General features: G+C 32.1%; 1 protein-coding gene across 5 annotated transcripts in view; it reads right to left on the bottom strand.

Annotated features, from left to right (window-relative positions):
• Positions 1-21,479, bottom strand: part of LOC129962642 (tight junction protein ZO-1-like) — a 136,287-nt gene that overhangs the window by 39,883 nt on the left and 74,925 nt on the right. Inside the window, exon 1 of one of the 5 annotated variants that reach the window (XM_056076540.1) lies at positions 13,603-13,707. The exons of the other annotated variants lie outside the window; for them this stretch is intronic. Coding sequence (XP_055932515.1) covers positions 13,603-13,674 — 72 coding nt within the window. The 5' untranslated portion in view covers positions 13,675-13,707. Of the gene's footprint in view, positions 1-13,602; positions 13,708-21,479 lie in introns of those variants that run through there. 5 annotated transcript variants of the gene reach the window in all.

The raw sequence follows: 21,479 nt of genomic DNA, 5'->3' as shown, positions 1-21,479 counted from the left end.
TGACCTTTTCAACAAGTTCCATCACTTAAGAAAGAGGTTCAAGAAATTGCTACATATTTTCGATATCTATAAAAATGATTCCATCGTTGCGTGATGGATTTCAAGACAATTTTTTTAGCAAACACTCTTTATAATGTATGTTCCCACTTGATTTCATTTTTAATTGATTATCTTCAAATGATATCCCGTTCGCGATAAATTGACATCATTTCGACAAAAAGCCAAAAACGATGCATGAACCGTTATTTATTCTTTATACCTCACCCTACGTCAAGAAATTATGATACCGCGGCTGTTATGCGCTCGGAACAGGAGCTTCTCCAAAATAAAAATAGACGTGATTTTCACCTAATATGGCAGGTGAACAACAAATAAGTAAGCATTTGCAACCTAAAAAAAAAGGGGGGGGGTACCAAAAGCCGGTGCAACTCAGCAGTTAAAAAGTGTTTTTATGCTTTCATTTAGGGCAGATAAGAGTGAGAATTATAAAAATTAATAAACTGAATTTATTACATGCATATATATATTAAATGAAAATGAGGAAGTAATTGTTTCATCGAACTACATCCATTCGTTCTTAGCAATGACGCAACAATTTTCAAAGATATTTTGCATATATTATCGACAGCTAAAAAGAAATGCTGTCCGCGCAAAAGGCCAGAAATAAAGAGAGACATGAGAAAGAAAGAAAATAAGTTTTAAGAACTCAGTAAAACTTAAATTTACCACATACAGAGAGTGAGAGAGAGAGAATCTGGGCAATATCTATAAAACAGTCATTTAAACTGAAACTAGTCGTCTGAGACGAAATTTAAACGTCATTTCCGTCGTCATCCTTTTTATAATTTTCCTCCTTCAACACAAGCAAAGTTTTATTAAAGTTTTGAGCCTAAAAAGGCTCTTAAACAGTCCCCTTCTATGAAATCGATTTCAAAGAGATGTAAGAGATTTCTCAATCTAGTTTTGAGAAATTCTTTTATGCACTAATTTCAATAAAAGGAAGGCTTAGTTTTTAATTTAAAAGAAGATGAAGGGAGGGACCCCCCCCCACACACACACAATTCAATTTGCCTATACTTTTAACATTCATTATTTTCTAACATTAAACTTAAAAGATTATTTTAATTTCAACGATGCGCGGGCTTTTGATTTTTCCCACAGTTCTCTGTATATTATTTTTGCAAACTTAACTGTCTTAATGTCAAGTTGCCGTGGCAGCGTAAAAATCACATGTCTAAAAGGAATGTTAGTCCATCATTTTTCGGGTAAAATCTCTGTCAGGAATTATAAATAGTTTGGAAGCGTTCGTGCATTATCTTCTGTTCCTGTATTGTCAGCGAAGTGAGGATATCATTCTGGTACGAATAAAGAAATGTAAAATCGTCAAAAAGATGCTATCTCCTACCTAACGATAAAGCCAAGAAGTAACGGCACGATTATTTGTATATATAATATGACGTTTCAGTAAATCAGTTTATGAAATAGTTATGAATTCTAATTAGTTCTCAATGGGCCTATCAGTCACATTTAGTAAAAAAAATTGCCGATATTTAAAACACATGATAAAAAAAAAAAATGCTAGCGTTTCATGATTAAAATTGTCCGAATTATAACTGTTTAAACTAAGTTTGGTTTATATACAAATTTATTTTTAGGAACAATTTGAAAAATTAACACAGGAATACAAAATGTCAATTTGCAAACGATTCCCTCAGATTTTTTTTTTTTTTTTTCAAATTTTTTAGCAAAGTTTTTCTAAAATAGAGATTTTTCAATGTTATATAAGTCGATTCATTTCAGTCACAAGAATGAATTTATTTCAGATTTCAAGAATGAAATTTATTTTGCTTAAAATGTTACACGGTTTTATTAAATGTGATTGACAGAACTGGGAAACAACATAAAAAATTAGATTCTGTACCCTTTTGTGAAATATATTTACTGACACAATCAGCATAAAATAAAACGTGGACTAGAAGAATGGATTCAGGTCCGCCAATCTTCAGCATGAATCCAGTAAGTAATAATGGCAAAATTAGATGGAAAGGGCAGACAGGGCAAGTCTCCTGGCCACCATGACTAGATGGCGAAAAACTGAGGTTGCATTTATGAAAAAAGTAAATATACTCATTTCTTAGATTAAACATTTAGAAGATTTTTTTTCTTCTAACATCTCAATACTCAGTCCTGAAATTTCCAAAATTCAAACGACTATTTAAATTACCAACACGAGTTTCGTCTCTGGCATAGGAAATGTAGTGAATGCCTCTCATAAATCATATATATCTATCATGAATCATATAAATCATATCAAATATCTGTAAACTACAGGCTCCGTCGAGGCTGTCTGTGACGCGCCGCTCATCATCCCGGTATTGCTAAAAAGGCTATTTTCTCTCTTTCTCTTCGGAATACTCTCGAACGTACTGCCTCGGTGAAGCTCGTAGTAAAAATCAAATGTTTTATTTCTTTAGTTAAATTGTAAATAAAATTATTTTTCTGAAACGTCTAAATAATTGGAGTCACAACAAATACACGCAACCCTAATTATGACATGGTGACCTGCGAACGTTAAAAATTGTATCAGCTGTCATTTAATTAAAATTCCGACATGGATGAAGTATCTGCAGTGAAGATACCCCTATTTAATTACCACGCACAGATAAATACTAACCTTATCTCTGACTTGACCTACACTGACGGGAATTCGGATACATCCGAATCATAAGTATTTGAGAAAAAATTAATAAGCAAAACAAATATATCACTGAAATATGAATCATAAGTACGAAGTCAAAATAAACTTACTAGGGTATATGTTTATTCGCATTTCTCATTAAACAGCAAAAAGTTATAAGTGTTTTAAAAATGGTAAATAGATTGTTTGAAATTTATATAAATTAAACTGAAATAGAAGAATACATTTCATATTGAAATTGAATGCTGAATTCTTAATTTTGTTTCGTGTTTTTTAAACACAATCTTCTACTTACTCTCGTTATCTTCATTAAGTTTTGAAGTACTATTTTGGAATTAGAAAAATTTAATCGAAAGTAAATTTTGTTATTATTCAGCATAAGAAATTCTTACTTTAATCAATATATCTATCCAATAATTTTCATATATTTCCATGTTTGCAACATGAATTATTAAGTTATTTTTATAATCGAAAGGGAGGATCCATATTCTTGAAGTATATTTGCTCTGTAACAACACATATCAAACGCTCCTGTGGCTTTCCCAGTTACATAGTCAACTCAAAATAGAGTATTCAAATATCAATTTAAATTTTATATTACCAATTGCAGCTTTAATTCGATTTAAAAATTAATTTAATTATCTTACAAAATAAGCTTTTGAACTGGATTTCTGCGTCCTTTAATTTCGCATATTTCTAAAATTAAATGAGCATTATGAGGTATTAGGCAGATGGGGTAATGCACAGAAAGATTTTCTAAAAATATGAAATATAACTTTCTGGACACGCATGAATTTAATTTAATCCTCAATAATTTTCTAACTTATTACTTAATTATAAAATAGTTGACTGGAATTGGAATTGTTTTGCGATAAAATGGTTATGTTGAATGTAGTGCACAAAACTAAATAGAAAAATTGTGTGATGATGATGATCTCTTTAACAGTCAGTTTGCCTCTGAGATAATCATATATAACATACATTTCGGATTGTCAGCCACGATAATTTAAGCTAATAATTAAGCTTAAGCTTAAGATAATTTAAGATAATGCTAAGATTTTATCTATATTTTTATGAATACTAACTGCCCCTAAAATTTTTGTATATATATTTAATTATTAGTCTGATTATTCAAGTACGATTAGGTTTAATTTGCATTTTATTTCCAAGCATAAAGTTTCTGGGCATATGAAATATGAGAATGACACTTTAAAAAAGAAGAGAAAAAAGAGGAAGAGACACTGTTTTAGTATTTGCCCTGGACAGTATTTCTTATAGGTATGCCTCTTGTAAAAGCACTGCTCTAGGTCAAATTTATTTTCAAAACGAATAAGTAATCCCAGCACTTTTTGTGGAAAACAATCCAATTTTACTCTAACAGCACCACTGATCTCACGAACTCCAAGTACCACATCCACAAATTTGTAACCAATTTAGTTTTTAAAATAATGCATGACTTATTATAATAATTATTTTGCCCCATTCTGGTTAGCCATTCACTTAACAAAGCAAGCTTCGTTTTTCGTTTAAAACCACAGGATCCGTTCCATGTTAAGAAAGGGTGTGCTTTTGGAGCAGTGCCAAAAAATGTCATTGAGGAATCCGTCAAGCGAGACGCTATACGAACAAATACATTCCGTAAAAAAAAAGGAAGACTTCTTTTTTTTTTTTTTTTCACCAAAAGAAAATGAATGAGATCCACCCTTGCGATAGGAGAATGACGTGGTGCAACGCAGCAGAACTTCTTCCATGATTTATTATTATTATTGTTCTTTATCGGCGACTCTAGCACGCAACAGGTAGGTGCTGGTCCGAATGTATGATCCAGGGATGAAATGCTGAAAGACAATGAATGTTTGATAGAAATAAAAATCCGTTTTGAATGACTCTTTCAACATGAGTTGATCGAAGATTAAGAAAGGAATCAAGAGATATATTCCAGCAACTTCAAAAATAAAATTTTTCTGTGAATAAAACCTCAATAAGCAGTCGCTATTAAGTGACCGCAAACATTATGATGACTGAAATGGGTTTACCAGAAAATCATCGAAAGACACACGTTTTAAATTCGGCTGCAATGGATGTCTGCTGTCCGTGACAATGTCACAATTACTTTTCACCAAACAAGTTAAATACTTCAAGAACATTCAGATACTAAGAGTCATTCGTAATTTTACAGTTGCAGACCAGAGAGTTCAAGAACTAATGAGCATAACAACATAAAACAATTTTTCAATTATTCAAGGGGGGTTGCTGCTTTTTACTTATTTAAATACGACTGACTTAATTTATTATAAAAAGAGAAATGCAAATAAGAAGAAGAAGAAGAATCTATGGTAGGGAATGATTTCAACGATCTTTTAGAACCGCGGTCTGCATTTTAGAAATGAATAGTAATAACATTGCATGTGAAAATCTTTACTTCAAACATATCCTCTACTACTGGCATTGAACATTTAATATTTAGGGAGTTATATTTTTGAATTTTCAAATTTCATCAGTAAACAATATGCAACAACAAAAATCTACCACCACCGGACTTCTAATGCTGCAAGTTTTAACGCCGGAATCATCGTAAAAGTTTTCATATTTACAATGTTATTAGATAATTAACATCGTTTTCTAAATAATGGGCCAAACACTGTTACGTTTCTGTCTTTTCGGTTATAAATTCAGCTGTAAATGTATTGCATAAAAAAATGACACTCTAATAATACTAATGTTTCATAAATGGTAATATCTTTAAAGCCTATGAAGTATGAAATGCTTAGATATTCATACTTCTTTTTATATTTAAGTAAATGTTTAGATACATTTTTAGCTTTTTCTCCCCCAGATTTCTTAACCGATCACGGTTTTTAAGAGATTCAAATAAAAGCAAAATGGTAGAACAAAATTCTAACAAGATAACTCTCCTTCCTTCATAAGTGCTTATTTTGAACTCTCCTGAAAGATGTCAAATTTTGGAATAATGCACGTCTGATATCCTAGTTAATTGCAGCCAGCTATATATTAAATTTTTTCATTACAGTAAAGGCAAATGTCCGAATAATACCCATCCATAAAAGAAACAATTAAATGGCTCCGCAGTGATAATTCATTAAGGGAATTTCTGTATTCGCGGGACTAGAAGCGAAGAACTGACAATCTTTGTAACTCGAGGAGGGAGGGGGGCAATCATAGTGCGGTGGGACGGGAAACATGATCAAAAACTGTGAATAATAATAATAAACTGAACAAAATTAAAAAGAGACTAAGAACGTAGCAATTTTCAACTTTCAGTACAAATAGAACATTAATTAAGATTTTAATTTTTATTATTTAATATTATATTATATATATATATATATATATATATACTTCAGTACTTTTCACGATGGAATTAATGCAGGGATGAAATGAAACAGTCCTGTCGGATTGTAAATATTTTAAAGTGAGAGGTTACCTTTCCCGAATTAAGCTGCAACCATAACCCACACAGAATTCTATAGTTACGAAATTATTCTACATAAAAGAGAAATAAAGGATTAAAAAAAAGCTAAACCTCTTGTTGATGTTGAAATAATACAACGCCCTCCCTATACATATTAAGATGTATTCATATTTTGAAATGAAAGGAGAGGTGTTTTTAAATATTACATTCCACTGGATAACAATTTTCCTGATATTTTTATAAATCACGTCAATGAACTGAAATGAGATCAAGTAACCTCAAACCACATGCTGCCGATAATAATAATTACATACATATCACCATCTGTATTATATTATCACTACTAACGAAATGATAGGCAAATTCTCGAAAAGTATGTATTGGAAGTTGCTGCGAGGTTCACGATGCAAAAGCATATAGATTTGATAAAGACTCACTACCAATGTAAAATCATTATCTTAAGGGAAAGCGTGCGGTCCCATTTAAGAATGAAGCAAAAAGTAGCAAAGACCTGTTCGAAGAAAAGAATAACGAGATGAAAGAAAGCTAAGGGCAAGCCGCTTCATTCGGGGCAAGTCAATAAAAGCAAAAGACAGAAACTAGATAATGACTTGACATCGTTCACATACGAGCAACAATTAATTGACTTTGGAGGGTTTTTTTTTATTTTTTTATTTTATTGTATAGCATCACTTACGGTTTTTATCTCAATTGGGAAATAATTTAAAAGAGACTTGAGATTGTTTCCCTAGACAGAAAATTCATCTACAATTTGCCACCAATAACGGGGTGTAAAACAGGAAGAAAACAAAACAAATTAGCGGGAGTGTCCTCTCCGAAATTTTCTCGTACACATTCCAATGAAGATCCCCTTTTCTCCGCATGAAATGGACCTTGATTGAGGTCGCGAATAACTGTCTCAGGAAGCTATATTGTAGTCACAAGAATAACGAGTTCCACTGATTTTAGTCATTGCATTGACATGCATGTGAACTTACAGATGGATAGACGGTCAACCATTCGGCGGATTTCGTTCAAAATTTGATACCTACATCATAGACACCACATTTGAACACCAAATTTTATCTACCTAGTTGTTTGCGTTTTGTAGTTATCAAGCTCATTTTTATCTAAAAATGGTTTTCGTTCAAAAGTTGATGGAATTTATAAATTTGGTTGCAATTCCATATACCAAATTTAGTCGTCTCCTCAAAATGTTCTTGAGTTATCGTGTTCATAGACAGACAGACATAATGCCAAAAATGCGTTTTTCCGGATTCAGAGTGATCTGAAATGTGGAGATACGTCAACATCTCGAGCTCGAATGTTTCGGCGATTTCAATACTTGTATGCTCCAAGCACTGGGCAGTAAAAAAAGAGGCGTAATTTCATAGAGTAACAAAATGTATAGATATTTTCTGATGAACTTGAAACACCCTTGATCATTTGAGAGAGGATAAATAACGAAGTAAATTCAAGGAATGTTATAATTTAAGTTACATTATTGTTCACAACATATTTACGTATGGGAGAGAGAAAGATTCCCAGCTTGAATCATTTCATGAGCTTTTGGTAGGAACCAGAGAGCCATTTTTATTAGGATCATAAAAACAAGCTTCAAAAGAATTTTTATGAAATGAAGATTTTCCAATTTCCAAAGCGTGCAAAATCAAATGGAATAACTAAAAGCAAATACAACATGATTAATTACATAACGCAAATAAATTCATAACCACATAATTCTAATAGCAATTCCTTTACCCAGAAGGCATAAATGAATATATCCACTAGGTTTTACAAATATAATATTCAAATGATTTATGTTTTTCCTGCAGCAAAGAACAAGAGAATTTTTTCTAAGAGGTTTGCCTTACGAAAGGCCCCTGAATAAGCCTACATCCTCTCCAGCTGCAGACTCAAGAAAGGCCGATCACCTGGCGAAGATGGTAGAAATAAAAAGAATCACAAGATGGGGTTGATTCCCATGCGCCAATTATCTTTCGGTAGTACATTTCACGGTTGACACATGTGCGAAGGCTCGTGGAAAGGCCACTTTGTCTGGGAGTTAATGATCCACACATCATTTTCCAGCGAAAAGCTTTGAAACATTCGACAACAGAATCTGAAGTTTACCTCCAAATCTAATGTTACAACGTAGCTTTTTTGTTTTTTAATTCTTATCAATGCATCTTGAAATGGTAAATTAATATGACATAATAAATACAAAACCTTTGATGCTTCGCTTCTATCTTCTTATTTGTAACGATTCAATAAAGAAGGTAATAATATTCGTTATATGAATATATATTTTTAAACATTTTACTCATTCACCGGAATGTAGCAAATTTAATGCCTAATTTATTGTACTGAAGACAGTTTTACGATTCTCACAACGCATCTCTCATAAATGACATAGATGATTCGTTTTGTTAATTAAATTTGATAATTCCGTTAAGTTAATTTTGTTTATTGTTCAGTATTTTTTAAGAAAAACACTTTAACGGCCAATGGATCCAATGACGCTAATTATCTACTGTGAATTTTCTAAGGAAAATGGAGAAATGGGCATTAAACTATTTTTAAACATAAAACGGTGCATTCAGAAGAATAAAAGACAACATAAAATCAAATAAAAAAATTAAATTTTTGATATTTTAATATTTGATCTCCATTCAATCAGTAGCTGCATACTATAATCATTGAACATCAAAGTTATGTTTGAAGTATTTTTATTTGTCTTTAAGTTAACATTTTATTAATTTCACAATTCTAGAAGAGCGTTATAACCTCCACAAAAGTCACCGTACAAAATATAATTAAAAAAAGAAGAAGAGCATCGACATCTTGTTTGTTATTCGACACAACCTTGGGTACGAGCGAAGGGTCGAGAAAGAAATGCTCACGGGCAAGCGTTCACCTTTCTCCAGCAACTGGGTCGAAGAGACGCTACGCACTCACTTCGAAGGGGAAAATAAAGACGAAAGTTTATTGGATACTTCCACTCAAAATGTCAGTGATTTTGGATTCCACCACACAAAACATTTGAATATGAGAAAAGTTTCTCACTTGCTTTTTTTTTTAAGTTGAATTATGAAAATAATATAAGGTAATTCAAACCAAATGAACAGATTACAAATTGGCTTTAACTTACTTCTAATTAGGGAAAGGAAGGAAAATTTGGACACAAAAGTGAACAGAAGATAAAATTTTGTTTGTAATATTCGGTAGAGAGAAAAATAGCACGCATCCTTGGATCTAAGTCATTCTTTGAAACATAAATGCGGACTAATGCTTCGGCGTCAGGCAATTCGAGAATTTTTTTTTTTAAAGCATAAATAAAAATGAGAAGATAATTTTCAGTATTTATTTTAATTCTGTAATCGGCATTGCAATTTGTTTTTCTGTTAGTAGATCCATATTTCGTTCAATCTGATTTTAGCGATTCATTTTGATTTGAGTATTCGTGAACGTTATGGATAGATAAAATCGCATAGCAAGAAAAAAAATCATCTAAAGCTATTGTATATTTTCATCTAAAGTGCAGACAAATAACATTTACTTTTATTATTTTTAAGCATTCTGACATTGAGCATGCGATCATCAGACCTGAAATAACGTAGTTAATAGTGATGATGTATTAATACTAGATAATACATCTACGCTCTCACATCTATCTAAGCACATAACAACATCTATGCTATATGTGACTTCCCTTGCACATGCGCAAAATCGATGTGGCTAATCGTTTCACTGTCATGTGAAGATTTCCTTTGCGTACATTCCATTCGTACATGACTGCAGCCATTTGCGGCTTGTTCATTAGAGTGGCAGCGCCATCATCACCCGAAGCTGTTTTAAAAACTTGCTTTTTCGTTTTTAATCCTATTTAGTTATTTTTCTACACTGAGAGCTCGATGAACATGAAAATGAAAAAAATAAACATAGAAATAGAAAGCACAAAGAGAAGACAGAAAATGAATCAATGCGTGGGAGGTACACAAGTTGTGGTTGCTAAGAAGCAAACCTCAGAAAAGTCGAAATGTGAGCAATATAGAGAAGTGGAAGAGAAAAAAAATCCCAAAGGTATGGGAGGGGGCTGAGCTGCTCGAGTCGCAGAATAAGTGTGGCGCACAATTCATTGTGTAATTCCCCTTCCCCTCTTTCATGCAAGGCTTGCTGTTGCTCACTTCATTTGTTCCCTCGTTCACTGTTATTTGGTACTAGTTTTATTTTGATATTGCACCGATGGAAGTTCATGTTTAAAACATAGTCCTTTTCTTTTGTTAAAAAAAAAAAAATGACACAATGATCATTTTCTAAAATGCAATTCAGATAATAGCAATTAAAAATTGTGAACTTATTAGAGGTGAAGCTGGGCTTATTGTAGAACTGCATTCTCAAGCGAAATATTTTTTGTAGCATTCCTTGTCTCAGAAAAAACACGCCTCTACAGGTTGCGCCCAAAGAAGGCGTTGAGACAGGCTTATGCGGCACATTCCAATAAAATGGAGGTTCAAAAAGGAAGGAAGTCATTTTAGAAATTTTAAGCTATTAAAAGCGCATAAATGTCCGAGACCATGCTCCACGCTTGGAACGGACTACTATACAGATATTTCCCATAAGGCAAGTCCCACAGGACAATGATCACACTTACAAATAAAGCTTAAAACTTATTTCTGTATTACGTTTCAACGTTTTCTTCCTATTGCTGCTCACAAGAAATTGACAGCTATATGTAGTTGGTGAAATGGATTTAAATAGCCGTGTATTATAAAGTAACACAATTAGGTTATGAAAGTAATAATGTTAGAAGCCATTTTTCAAACAAAACATGAAACGAATGTCCATCCACGGACATCCTTCCAATGATTCTGTATTGTAAGTACTCAAGTATACACTATCTCAAATGAAAAATCGAATAACATGCGTCTGATAAGAAAGATCGATAAAATGAAGGACCGATCATTTTAATTTTTGAGGATTGCAGGATTTACTTACATACAGTAGACTCCCGATTATCCGCGCCTGCCGCACTAAGTGTTTTTTTTTTTTTTTTTTTGCTTCCAAGCAAAGAGAAAATGCTTCCAAAGCAAGAAGCAAACACAAATGACTGATTTCTTCAAAAAAGTGTAGTTTTGCAGTTATGCTTTTGTAATTACATAATGTATTACAGTATTAAAACAGTATATATGTATTAATTTTTCTGTGTATCCTTGACGCCTCTCGTAAGTACAAAGCACTTTTCTGTTTTCATTAACAAAATGCATTTTAGGTTCGTTTTGAGTGATATGCTAAAATATTAAGCGTTAGTTAAACATTTCCTGCTGTTTATTTTACGTTTTATTGTACATAAAACGATTTTTCAAAGTTGGAATGACTGTTTTCTCTTTTTCTATACCCGTTCTTAGCTTTTTTCGGATTATCCGCGATCTTTGTTATCCGCGGCGGCCGCGCCACCCAATTCCGCGGATAATCGGGAGTGTACTGTATATGAAAATTTATGTTTATATCAATTTTTAAAATGGGTTGGGGCAGAAATTTTTTTTAAAATTAAAAGTAGATTTTGATGAATAAAAAAATTTACAATTTTAAGATGAAACATTAAAATTTTACGCGTTTTTAGACCTTTTGATGACCATCGCAAGGAGGATCTGTCAAACAATCGAGGAAGATCTACATGTGCTTAATCGAGAAGGCCTTTGATTGGCCGAAAATAAAGAATTGGCAGGTTACATAACTCGATCAGTTTTGATAATAGAAGGATGGATTTTTTTAAAATGTTCATTTGCCAACTATATTTTATTTAATATAAATAATAACACATGGGGACTGTATAAAAATTTAGATTTCGCAATTATTTCGACATCATATTGATTCATTAAAACGATATAAAATATCATTATTTAAAGCATTCTCGCAATTGGAAATATATAACTATCTATAACGATTTAAAAATTATACGCGTGTATGTGATGAGTGGAGGGTGTGCATGCAATTCTTTGTTGGATAAAATAAGTCTTTTATTTAGAGGATAATTTGGAACAGAAGCATTCTGACAAAAGATTTATTCCAATGCAAAGAATAATTTCATTAGAGAAGTAGATACTCTTTTACTGTCAATAAAAATCCATACATTGAATTATTTTTTAAAAAATTTGAATAAGTGAATGCGGCGTTAAGTTATGTTCAAGAAATTAAATTTAATGAGATTCAGTCAAAAATGGTATTCTAGATATGAATGCAATGGGTTTCCAAAAAATAGGTATTAACAATTTAAAATTTTAAACAGTTAGCTATAGTAACATGAGAACGGAAATATTTAGAATTCATATGAAGTCAACAGAAAGATATGACATGAGTTCCGTTTTCAAAGAAAAACTGGAACAACGAATACTACTTTATTTGCCATTCTTTATTAAAAGAAAAAAAATTCCTTACAGGAATAGCTCCTGTTAAAATCAAATTTTTTTTTCTCTCTCTCTTTCTTCAACAAGTTCTGAAATGATTGATATTCGGGTGAATTTTGATTTGAAATTATATGAAGTTCAAGAAAAATGCCGCATGTCAGGATAACAGAGTTTTCCAAACCTAAATAATTTCAATAAGCAAGTTCCAAGACACTCATTAAAGTATTAAGTGAGAAATAGGATTAAGTGAGAAAATGGAAGAATTTCTAAGAAATAACTCGGAAATTATGCAAATGAAAGAGAAAATGGCACGTGCAATAAACAAAGCAGCAGCAGACAACATCAAATACATTTCAAATTTTAAATCAACAAAGACATGAAGATATTTTTATTAAAAATATTATGTGTGCTTACAATAAAAAAACTTACAATTGAAAACAAAGATAAGTTTATTGAAATACCCCCCCCCTCCCCCAATTTTTTCAATTATAAGATTTAAAGATAGATAATTATATTTCCCAAAATTCTTCAAAACCAAAAAAATGCATAATTTGGTTTCACATATCAACTTATATAAGAAACATTAAAAACTTTTTCAATATTTTTATTAAAGGCACGTCTAAAATATGTCCTAATCCTTTTTAAATGCCTTCCATTTCGAAAAATGATCACTTTTTAATGGATCACTTACAATATGTAATTGCTGATTTAACTCAGCAATCTTATCTCTACTGAATAAGAAATCACAAATGTACTAATTTAGTTCTATATTGAACGTATTTATTACAATAATTCGACAACAAGGTAATATTATTTCCACATTTTCCTTGGTAGCATTCGTTTCAAGAATATATCTTCAAACTACATGTTATCTAGAAGAATGCTTTTAGTAGGGGGACTACTAAACTATCTCTTTCTAAAGACTTTTTGGAAAATAAAGATACTGGAGCCAATGTAAATAAACAATGGAAAAATGACAGATAACATTCCTGACATAAAACCAGAAGATTCCGAAACCCACTGTTTTCTGGTACAAATAAGAGACCCACAGAGGGGAAACTTACCGCAGGGCCGTCCCCCTCTGGGCGTATCCATCCCCTGAGGCACGCATACAGACTCTGCATGATCCATAGCATCTCTGGCGCTGTGAATCAAACGGAATTCTGCTCCTGCATTGTTGTGAGAGGATCTCTCTCACTTCAGGGCTTCCCAGGCAGGGTTGCCACACAGGTAACACGCATCGCCACCCTTGGCGACACACCTGATTTGTGTCTCCACCTGCATCCGGACCGGATTTCGAGGCGCAGTGAGGGATGCGCGGTAGGATGACTCCCTTTAATTCATAGTTTGAGAAGCGTGAAACCGCGGTAACGTTATGAAGCATATTTAGAGTAAGCCTTAGCAAAATGATATCGGTAAAAAATTGTCGTGATATCATTTCAAAATTTGCATCTGAACTTAACGTAGATATTAATGACCTCTTGAATCTACCGATGTCATAAGGCTGCGGTGGCTTGATGGTAAGGACTCGACTTCAAAATAGGAGGGCTTCAGGCTCGAGACCGATTCTACCCAGTAACCGTCGTGCATCGGGTCTGTTGCACTTTAAATCCGTTGGGGCCAAACGTCCTCCCCCTGGTGTGGTATGGAAGTTTGAAAAGGGAGGTGCCAGTTCAGGTATCGCCTTCGTCATTTGACCACGGTTCAAAATTACGAGATCCGTCCCAAATTATCCCTTGTGTTGCTTTAAAACGAGATATTAATATAACTAAACTAAATTGCTGATGTCACGGCAACACAATTTAGTAGCGATTTCTTCTATGGCAGATTTAAATTAAAAATTTCATGCGATCTTGTACATAAAATATGCAAAGATAATATTTAGCCACTCTTATTACCACTGAATTTGGCAATTAATTGTAATCAGCAATGTTACATCTAATGAGAAGCCATTACAAAGAAAAACAAATGTATACATTTCAATAGCTGACGCATTTCAGCAATAGTTCGTAAAATAAAATAAAAACAACAATAACCGGAAACGAATTTTTGTCAATGCAATCAATCCATCACTAATTCCTTAATGAATTAATTTCGCATGTCTTTGAAAAGTACGATAAAGGTTAAGAGAATAAAACCACCCTATTTACAGCAAACATCTCGGCAAATGTCGTCTACCTATACCTATCAGGTATAGGTAGACGACATATCAGTATCAAATCTGGTGCATTTTCAAACAACTCATTTTTTTTTAAATACTACTAATGCTATTTACAAAATTCAAGAATCATTTACTAACCCTTTACAACACCAAATTTGATACATAATTTATTTTTCAAATCAATAATAAATAGATTTGTTTTTAAACATTTTTAAATAAAAATTCAGATTATATTTTAGAATAGAAAAAAGAATTATCAGAATAAAAAAAATTTTTAATAGAAAGTGTTTTCAAAATTCTATTTAAATTTCGTAGTATACTTTTTTTGTTGTTATATGCGAAACTTTCAAGTCAAAATATTTTATTTTTATTTCGAAATTTAAAAAAATTGTGCACTGAAGCGTAGAAAAATTTCTGCATTTACAGAAAAACTGCTTAAAACTTCCACGGATATTCATTAGAGCGTTGTATAAACTATTTACAAAGAGAAAAGAAATTCGGCTGTTTGTACATTTCAAAACCTGAACAAGGTGATTGGTATAGCTCTCGCGCTACATGAATAGGCATAATAAATGAATCTTCATAAAACTTTTGAATTATATACTCTTTCGTGTGGCCATTTTTTTTTTCACTGCAATTTGTATCTACATTTTGTCCAACAGAAATAGAAAAAATAAATGCACATGGTTATCTGCAACTTTTTTAGGTTATATACATTTTTTTTCGACCATTCTCTCATTATTTTATTTGCATTGATTAATCATGAAATAATATAAATTAATTAATCTGTTATAATTAAATTTTAGTTAAAGATTGAGTTAATATTGAAAGTTTTTTTTAATGACATTAGTTTTGATACGGAATTCATTGACGATCATTTCAGGATGGTGTGAAACCCACAAGAAAAAAAATGGCCAGCACGGTTCACCATATCAAACGCCTTTCCAAGAAGAAACTAACGGACGGACATGAAACGTAGGACACTTTCATTCACATAGCAATAGTCGAATAATGAGAAAATAAAATGCACACTCTCAGTCGTTAAACAGAGGTCAAATCTAATTCATGATGATATAAATGCAGATTATCTTTTTCATAATTAAGCAGGTGCAAAAAGTAGGAAATCACGTCTCAGGAAATGGGTGCTCCAAATATCATAGAAATGAATGAAATGCCATAATGGATCATATATATTTCTTATTCGTGATGTATCAGTTTTGTTTTTTTTCCCACTATAAAATACGTGAATGAAAAGAATTATTACTCTTTTTGAAAATGCTAACAATATTTAGAATTAATCTTGCTCTACAAAATTTATAATGTAATTAGGTCCATTTATTTACACATATATTTATAATAAATGTGTACGAGTGTGTGTGTGTTTTTGCTCTACCTTTTGCATGTTATAGGAATTTTTTCTGAATTTTGGCAATTCTTTAATTTTTTTGTCTAATTTCTAACAATAGATTATACTATTGCCCTGAAATTTAAACTGTTTTCAATATTTCACCGAATACTTAATTCTATTATTTCTACTATTGTTAAAAGCTATAGAAGAAGAATTTTTTTTTATATATATATAATATATATACCCGTGTACTTTGCAAAACAGATAAAAAAGTTAAGTTAAAATATTGAGAAACTTAGAAGATAGATTAACCAGATATTTACGTTTTTCTTATAGCCCTATGACTTTATAGGACTCTCTACATTAGAAATATTAATGTAACACCAAACAGAACAAAAGCAACACAATTAAAAATAACACGACTTTATTATCAAATTATTTAGTGGACTTACGGACAGAAGTTATATCTAAGCAATTCATCAGAAAACAAACATAACCAAAATTCTTGCCAAATCAGCTGGTCACCAGATTCATCTAATTAATAATAAAGATGCAAGTGTGCGTGCGTGCGTGTTGGCACTCTAGAAGCCACATCATACGATTGAGCTATCAATCTTGACACATATATACCTTAGAGATTAAGACTGAGCACGTCGGGGCGATTTTTTTAAAAATTATAATTTTAATTAATAAAAAAATAAATTGAATTTTGTAGTTTTTCGGTGATAACTATAGAAAATATTACAGCACAAAAATAAATTTCACATCATTTCGCTATTCAAAAAATTCAATTCAAGAGTCGTGCAAAATTTTCCTGAATTTTAGCAATTTTTTAAAAATGTTATTATTATTTGCTTAAGTAAAATTGCAATATCATGAAATTTAGAAGATAGATCAAATGTACATTTTCATTTAACTAGTCTCCATTAGACATTTATGTAGACAATAGAAAATATGTAAATTTATTTATGTAAAATTGTCTTAATGTCTGACAATTCGATGGAATCATGGATACGAAATTATGCTTAAGTGATTTAATTAAAATTAAACATAACCAATATATATATATATATATATATATATATATATATATATATATATATATATATATATATATATATATATATATATATATATATATATATATATATATATATATATATATATATATATATATATATATATATATATATATAGTAACTAAAAGTGTTCGAACTTTTCCGCGGACTGAATGGCTCAGTGGTAGAATTCTATGAACTGAAAGCGACAGTTCGCAAGTTCGTATCTGGCTGCAGGCAAGTTGTCTAAAAATTGTTTTCTTATTGATTTACTTTCTGTTATTTGCCGTTTGTTCTAGAATGTTCTTGTAATTTCTGTATCTTTCTAAATCTAGAAAATTCGAGTCATTTCCTTTTGTGGATGAAAGGCTTAGTTCCTGGAATAAAGTCTCGAGTTGAGATTAGCGAATGTTATCTTTGACTTTAGTTAACACACTGTTTATCTACACGACAATATATTTATAATTAAATCAACAATATTCAGAGGGACAAACGGCAAAATTTCGTAAAATTTTTTGGGGGAGGAAACATAATAAAAGGTTTGCTTTTCTGTATTATCATATTATGATAATATAGAAAATAATTATTTGTACTTCGTAATCCTAAGTCCATATAAAAAGGTTTTCTTGCCATTTCTCAATAAATAAATATAAAAAAAGACGAGAATGAGAACATATAGGATTTTTCATTCTATTTATTCTAGGTTTCTCTCAATGACTATATTTTCTAATGCTGGCTGGGAGGGAGGAAAACGCATTTCGTGCATGTCCTCCCCCATTTCCGGCTTGCCTACAACTCCATATCTTTTTGTAAAAATACCCTGTTCTCGATTGAAAACATCCTTTGGTAATAATAAGCGAAAATGGAAGTAAAAAAAGAGAGGCAAGTTCTTTTACATGAAACGAAAGGATGCGAAACCTCTTTTCTTTTCGACAGGAGAAACCATAAAAGAGAAGAAAACAAATGTCTCTTAGAAATACCGATGTTTCCATTGTCCCAAACTCATTTTCGTGGAAATCACACCGACAAGACAGTTTTGTTTTTGCTTCGCGTGACCTTGGGCATACTTTGGAGACATTCACTGGACATTACTCACCGGCTCACTCAAAAGAGTTGATGAAATCAGAATTAGGATTGGACAGAGATGGAAATTATGCCTTGAAAAGACGAGTGTATGTTAAAGGCAGGGAAAAATATCAATGCATCACAGATGAATCGCACAAATAACTCGAAAAATTAACCCATCAAATTTTTTAATCTTCCACCGTCCAAATAGTCCGTAAATCCATTTATTGAGATGGCTAGATTCGATAAATCATGCTCAACACCTATGTCAGATTCAACGACAAATGCAAAATGAATAAGCCTTTGGCGATCGATTTGTTAAAAAAGTGTTGGAATGACCTGTTTCGAAATGTTAAACATCAGAAACAGTAAAATTAAACTTGAGGTACCTATATACAGATATTTCAATTTCTAGGCCGAAGTATTTTCATTATTTTCTTTAATTGTCTAAAAAAGCCAATACTTGACAAAAATGAAAAAAATTAATAAAAATATTTCAGCCTGGTCTTTTGTTTTTCAGACACCTGTATTGGTACATAAGCCTTACATGTAATACGCTTTTCTTTAAGAAAACAACACTCATTGACTAAAGATGATTCGTGAAGGCTTTCCTAATTTTTTACAGAATCAGAAACTTAAAGCAAGATAATGGACAAATAATATAACAGATATGATTTTTACAAGTAATTAAAGAAAGATATTAAAAATTCAGAAAGATAATAATCAACCGTTTAAAAATACTCATGCTTTAATGGATATTTGCTTGCAGTGAAACTTCGCTTAAGGTGAGTAATATGTTCCAAAATTTTACTTCTAATGCGGAACACTCGCTAAGCGAAACAATTTTTCCCTTAGGATCAAATAAAATGGAATAAATGCCATAAATTCAAAAAAAAAAAAAAAAACTCCAAATAAATATATTATAATAAATTACATTATAATAAGTTTTCTTTTTTTTTCTTTTTTTTTTCTTTTTACAAGAAAGTTGTTTGGAGACGCCTGTTTTTCCTGTAGTTCTAATTTGGTGAAAATGAAACACAGCATTATCGTTAAACAAATTTGAGAAGCGCACAGCAATTGCCTTACTAGGGTGATATTTCTCAGCATACTATGTTTCAGTTTCTCACGCTTTCAGCATCTCAATTATTTCAGTGAAAAGTTGATACTATACTGAGGAAGCTACATCGTCTTCAAATGAAATCTTCACAACTTCTGGCTGATACAGCATGCTGTTTCCAGCTGCGCTCACAAAATACAGAAATACTTTTCTCTTTTCTTTATTGCGCTGTGAAATTATGATACAAAGTGTCTAGCATTTCTTTTCTTTTGCTTTTTATTTCTTTGACGATTTAATTATATAATTTACAGTTTGGTTTTTAATTAAAAAATCAAAAAACAAGTGGTAAACACAAACTGATAGCCGAGACACATAAGAATCTGAATATGACGTCTACAATGTCACCTCGCCGTTCATTTTGCGAAACATCTGACTGCAGTTAGCCCGCATTTCTTTCAAAATAAATCCTAAAACGTTCACGAATAATTTATATATATGTTCAATTCGGTTCTAGTCTATTAACAAATATAGTAAAAGAGTAAACATTCTGAGTGCCTTCGGTATGAAATGCACTTGAAATGAGGAAACATGCAGTTTTCCATCGGCGAGAATGGTCGAAGAAAATGATATAAAACAACCTTCTTAAGTAAATCTGGATTTCTCGAATCTTACTTATTATCTTATTACATATATAAGTTAAAGAATGCTAATTACAGAATACAACAGATTTGATGTTTAAGTAGTTAATGACCGCATTATTTTAAACATATCATAACGCTCTGGACAAGGTAAGTTTTTTTTAATTAACATAAATCAAGAGCTGCAATGATTTTTTTAACGATACACAGTATGTATATCATTATGGTATGCAAAACAGTAGTAGCACTTACTTAAAAACATTTACTCAAAGTGATTAAATATAGTTTTCGCACTCTTAGTTCATAAGTCATACCAAATGTACATCATTATTTTTGTAGGGCATCGCCAAGTAATAGGGCTAAAAAATGAAATAAATCATTGTTTGTGAAGTATATCTATCCAAAAGGAATAACTGTTTGCTGATACCAAAGAATGATGGCAAACCAATAACAAGAAGTAGTACAGCGTGTTCCTTGGGAAAACAAGCATTGCTGCAGCGCTATCAAATTTCGCCAAGAAACAACCGAAGGAGTGTTTGGCGATTTGAGTCTAAAGGAGCAACCCACATATAACGTCACGCATACCACTTGGGGTCGTCAGCCAATGGCCGACCCGTTCTGTGAGGAAGTGACGTCAGGAAGGAATGCCGTCTAAAGGAACGGGGACACCTGTTGCGGGGAAACCACGTGGCACTCCCTTTCACTAGGGATGCGAGAGGATGCTAAAACCCTTTCCTTCCGCAAATCGCTTCGTTTGAACCATTCAACCTGATTCCTTTTCGGATTTCTTGGAGGGGGGGGGGAGTGAATGGAACGAAAGATTGGTCTCCTTCCTTCACTACATTTTAACAGTGTTAGTGGAGTAAGAAAACAATGTGATTGAATCCTGTTAAAATAAAATCAAAAAGTTTGGGATAAAATACTCGCTTAAGTGCATAACTTGATAATTTTTTTTTTAATTATGCCTCTGATTCTCAGATCAACGCTAAAAACTACAGAATGTGAGGAACCATTAGAGAAGTAAATTTACTTATTCAAAACAATCAAATGACATTTAAACTCCTATCTGTCAATACTGTAACTTCGTTTTGTTAGGTCCAAGTGGATCCGGTTTCTAGATATTGTAATACATTACACAAAATATCAATACCACCTATATCGGGCTTAGGGGCCTTCTATCATTGCATAACATCTAATAATTTCCAAAATGTCATATTTCCTGCGTGAGAATGCTTAAAGTGCCACATGTTTAATATGTCAGATTTTATATTAATAGATATAAGACGTCAAGACAAAAAGACTATTCTTTATCTAATTCAGCGGAATAATTAAAAGTGGAAGAACAAGAGCTCTAAAGGAAACAAACGAACATAACGTATTCATAATCTTTATAAAAAGTCGCTGATCACAATAGCTGCATACAAGCTTGTAAATACCAACAGCCTGGTCTTATGTCTCAGTAGACCATTGTGAACATCCATTAGCGCTGCTGACCGCACAGAAGAGAGAAAGTGGGTTTCATTGTTCGAAAGTGACAGTCACGCGACACTCCCCCGTTGTCAGTGTGTCGCAACAGGCAGAGCGTGAAGGTCACACTCTACGACGTTCGACTGA

This window comes from Argiope bruennichi, chromosome 1, assembly GCF_947563725.1.
Source record: "Argiope bruennichi chromosome 1, qqArgBrue1.1, whole genome shotgun sequence".
Lineage (NCBI taxonomy): Eukaryota > Metazoa > Arthropoda > Arachnida > Araneae > Araneidae > Argiope > Argiope bruennichi.
The sequence above is the reverse complement of the archived record's forward strand: the minus strand, read 5'-3'. Positions and strand labels throughout refer to the sequence as shown.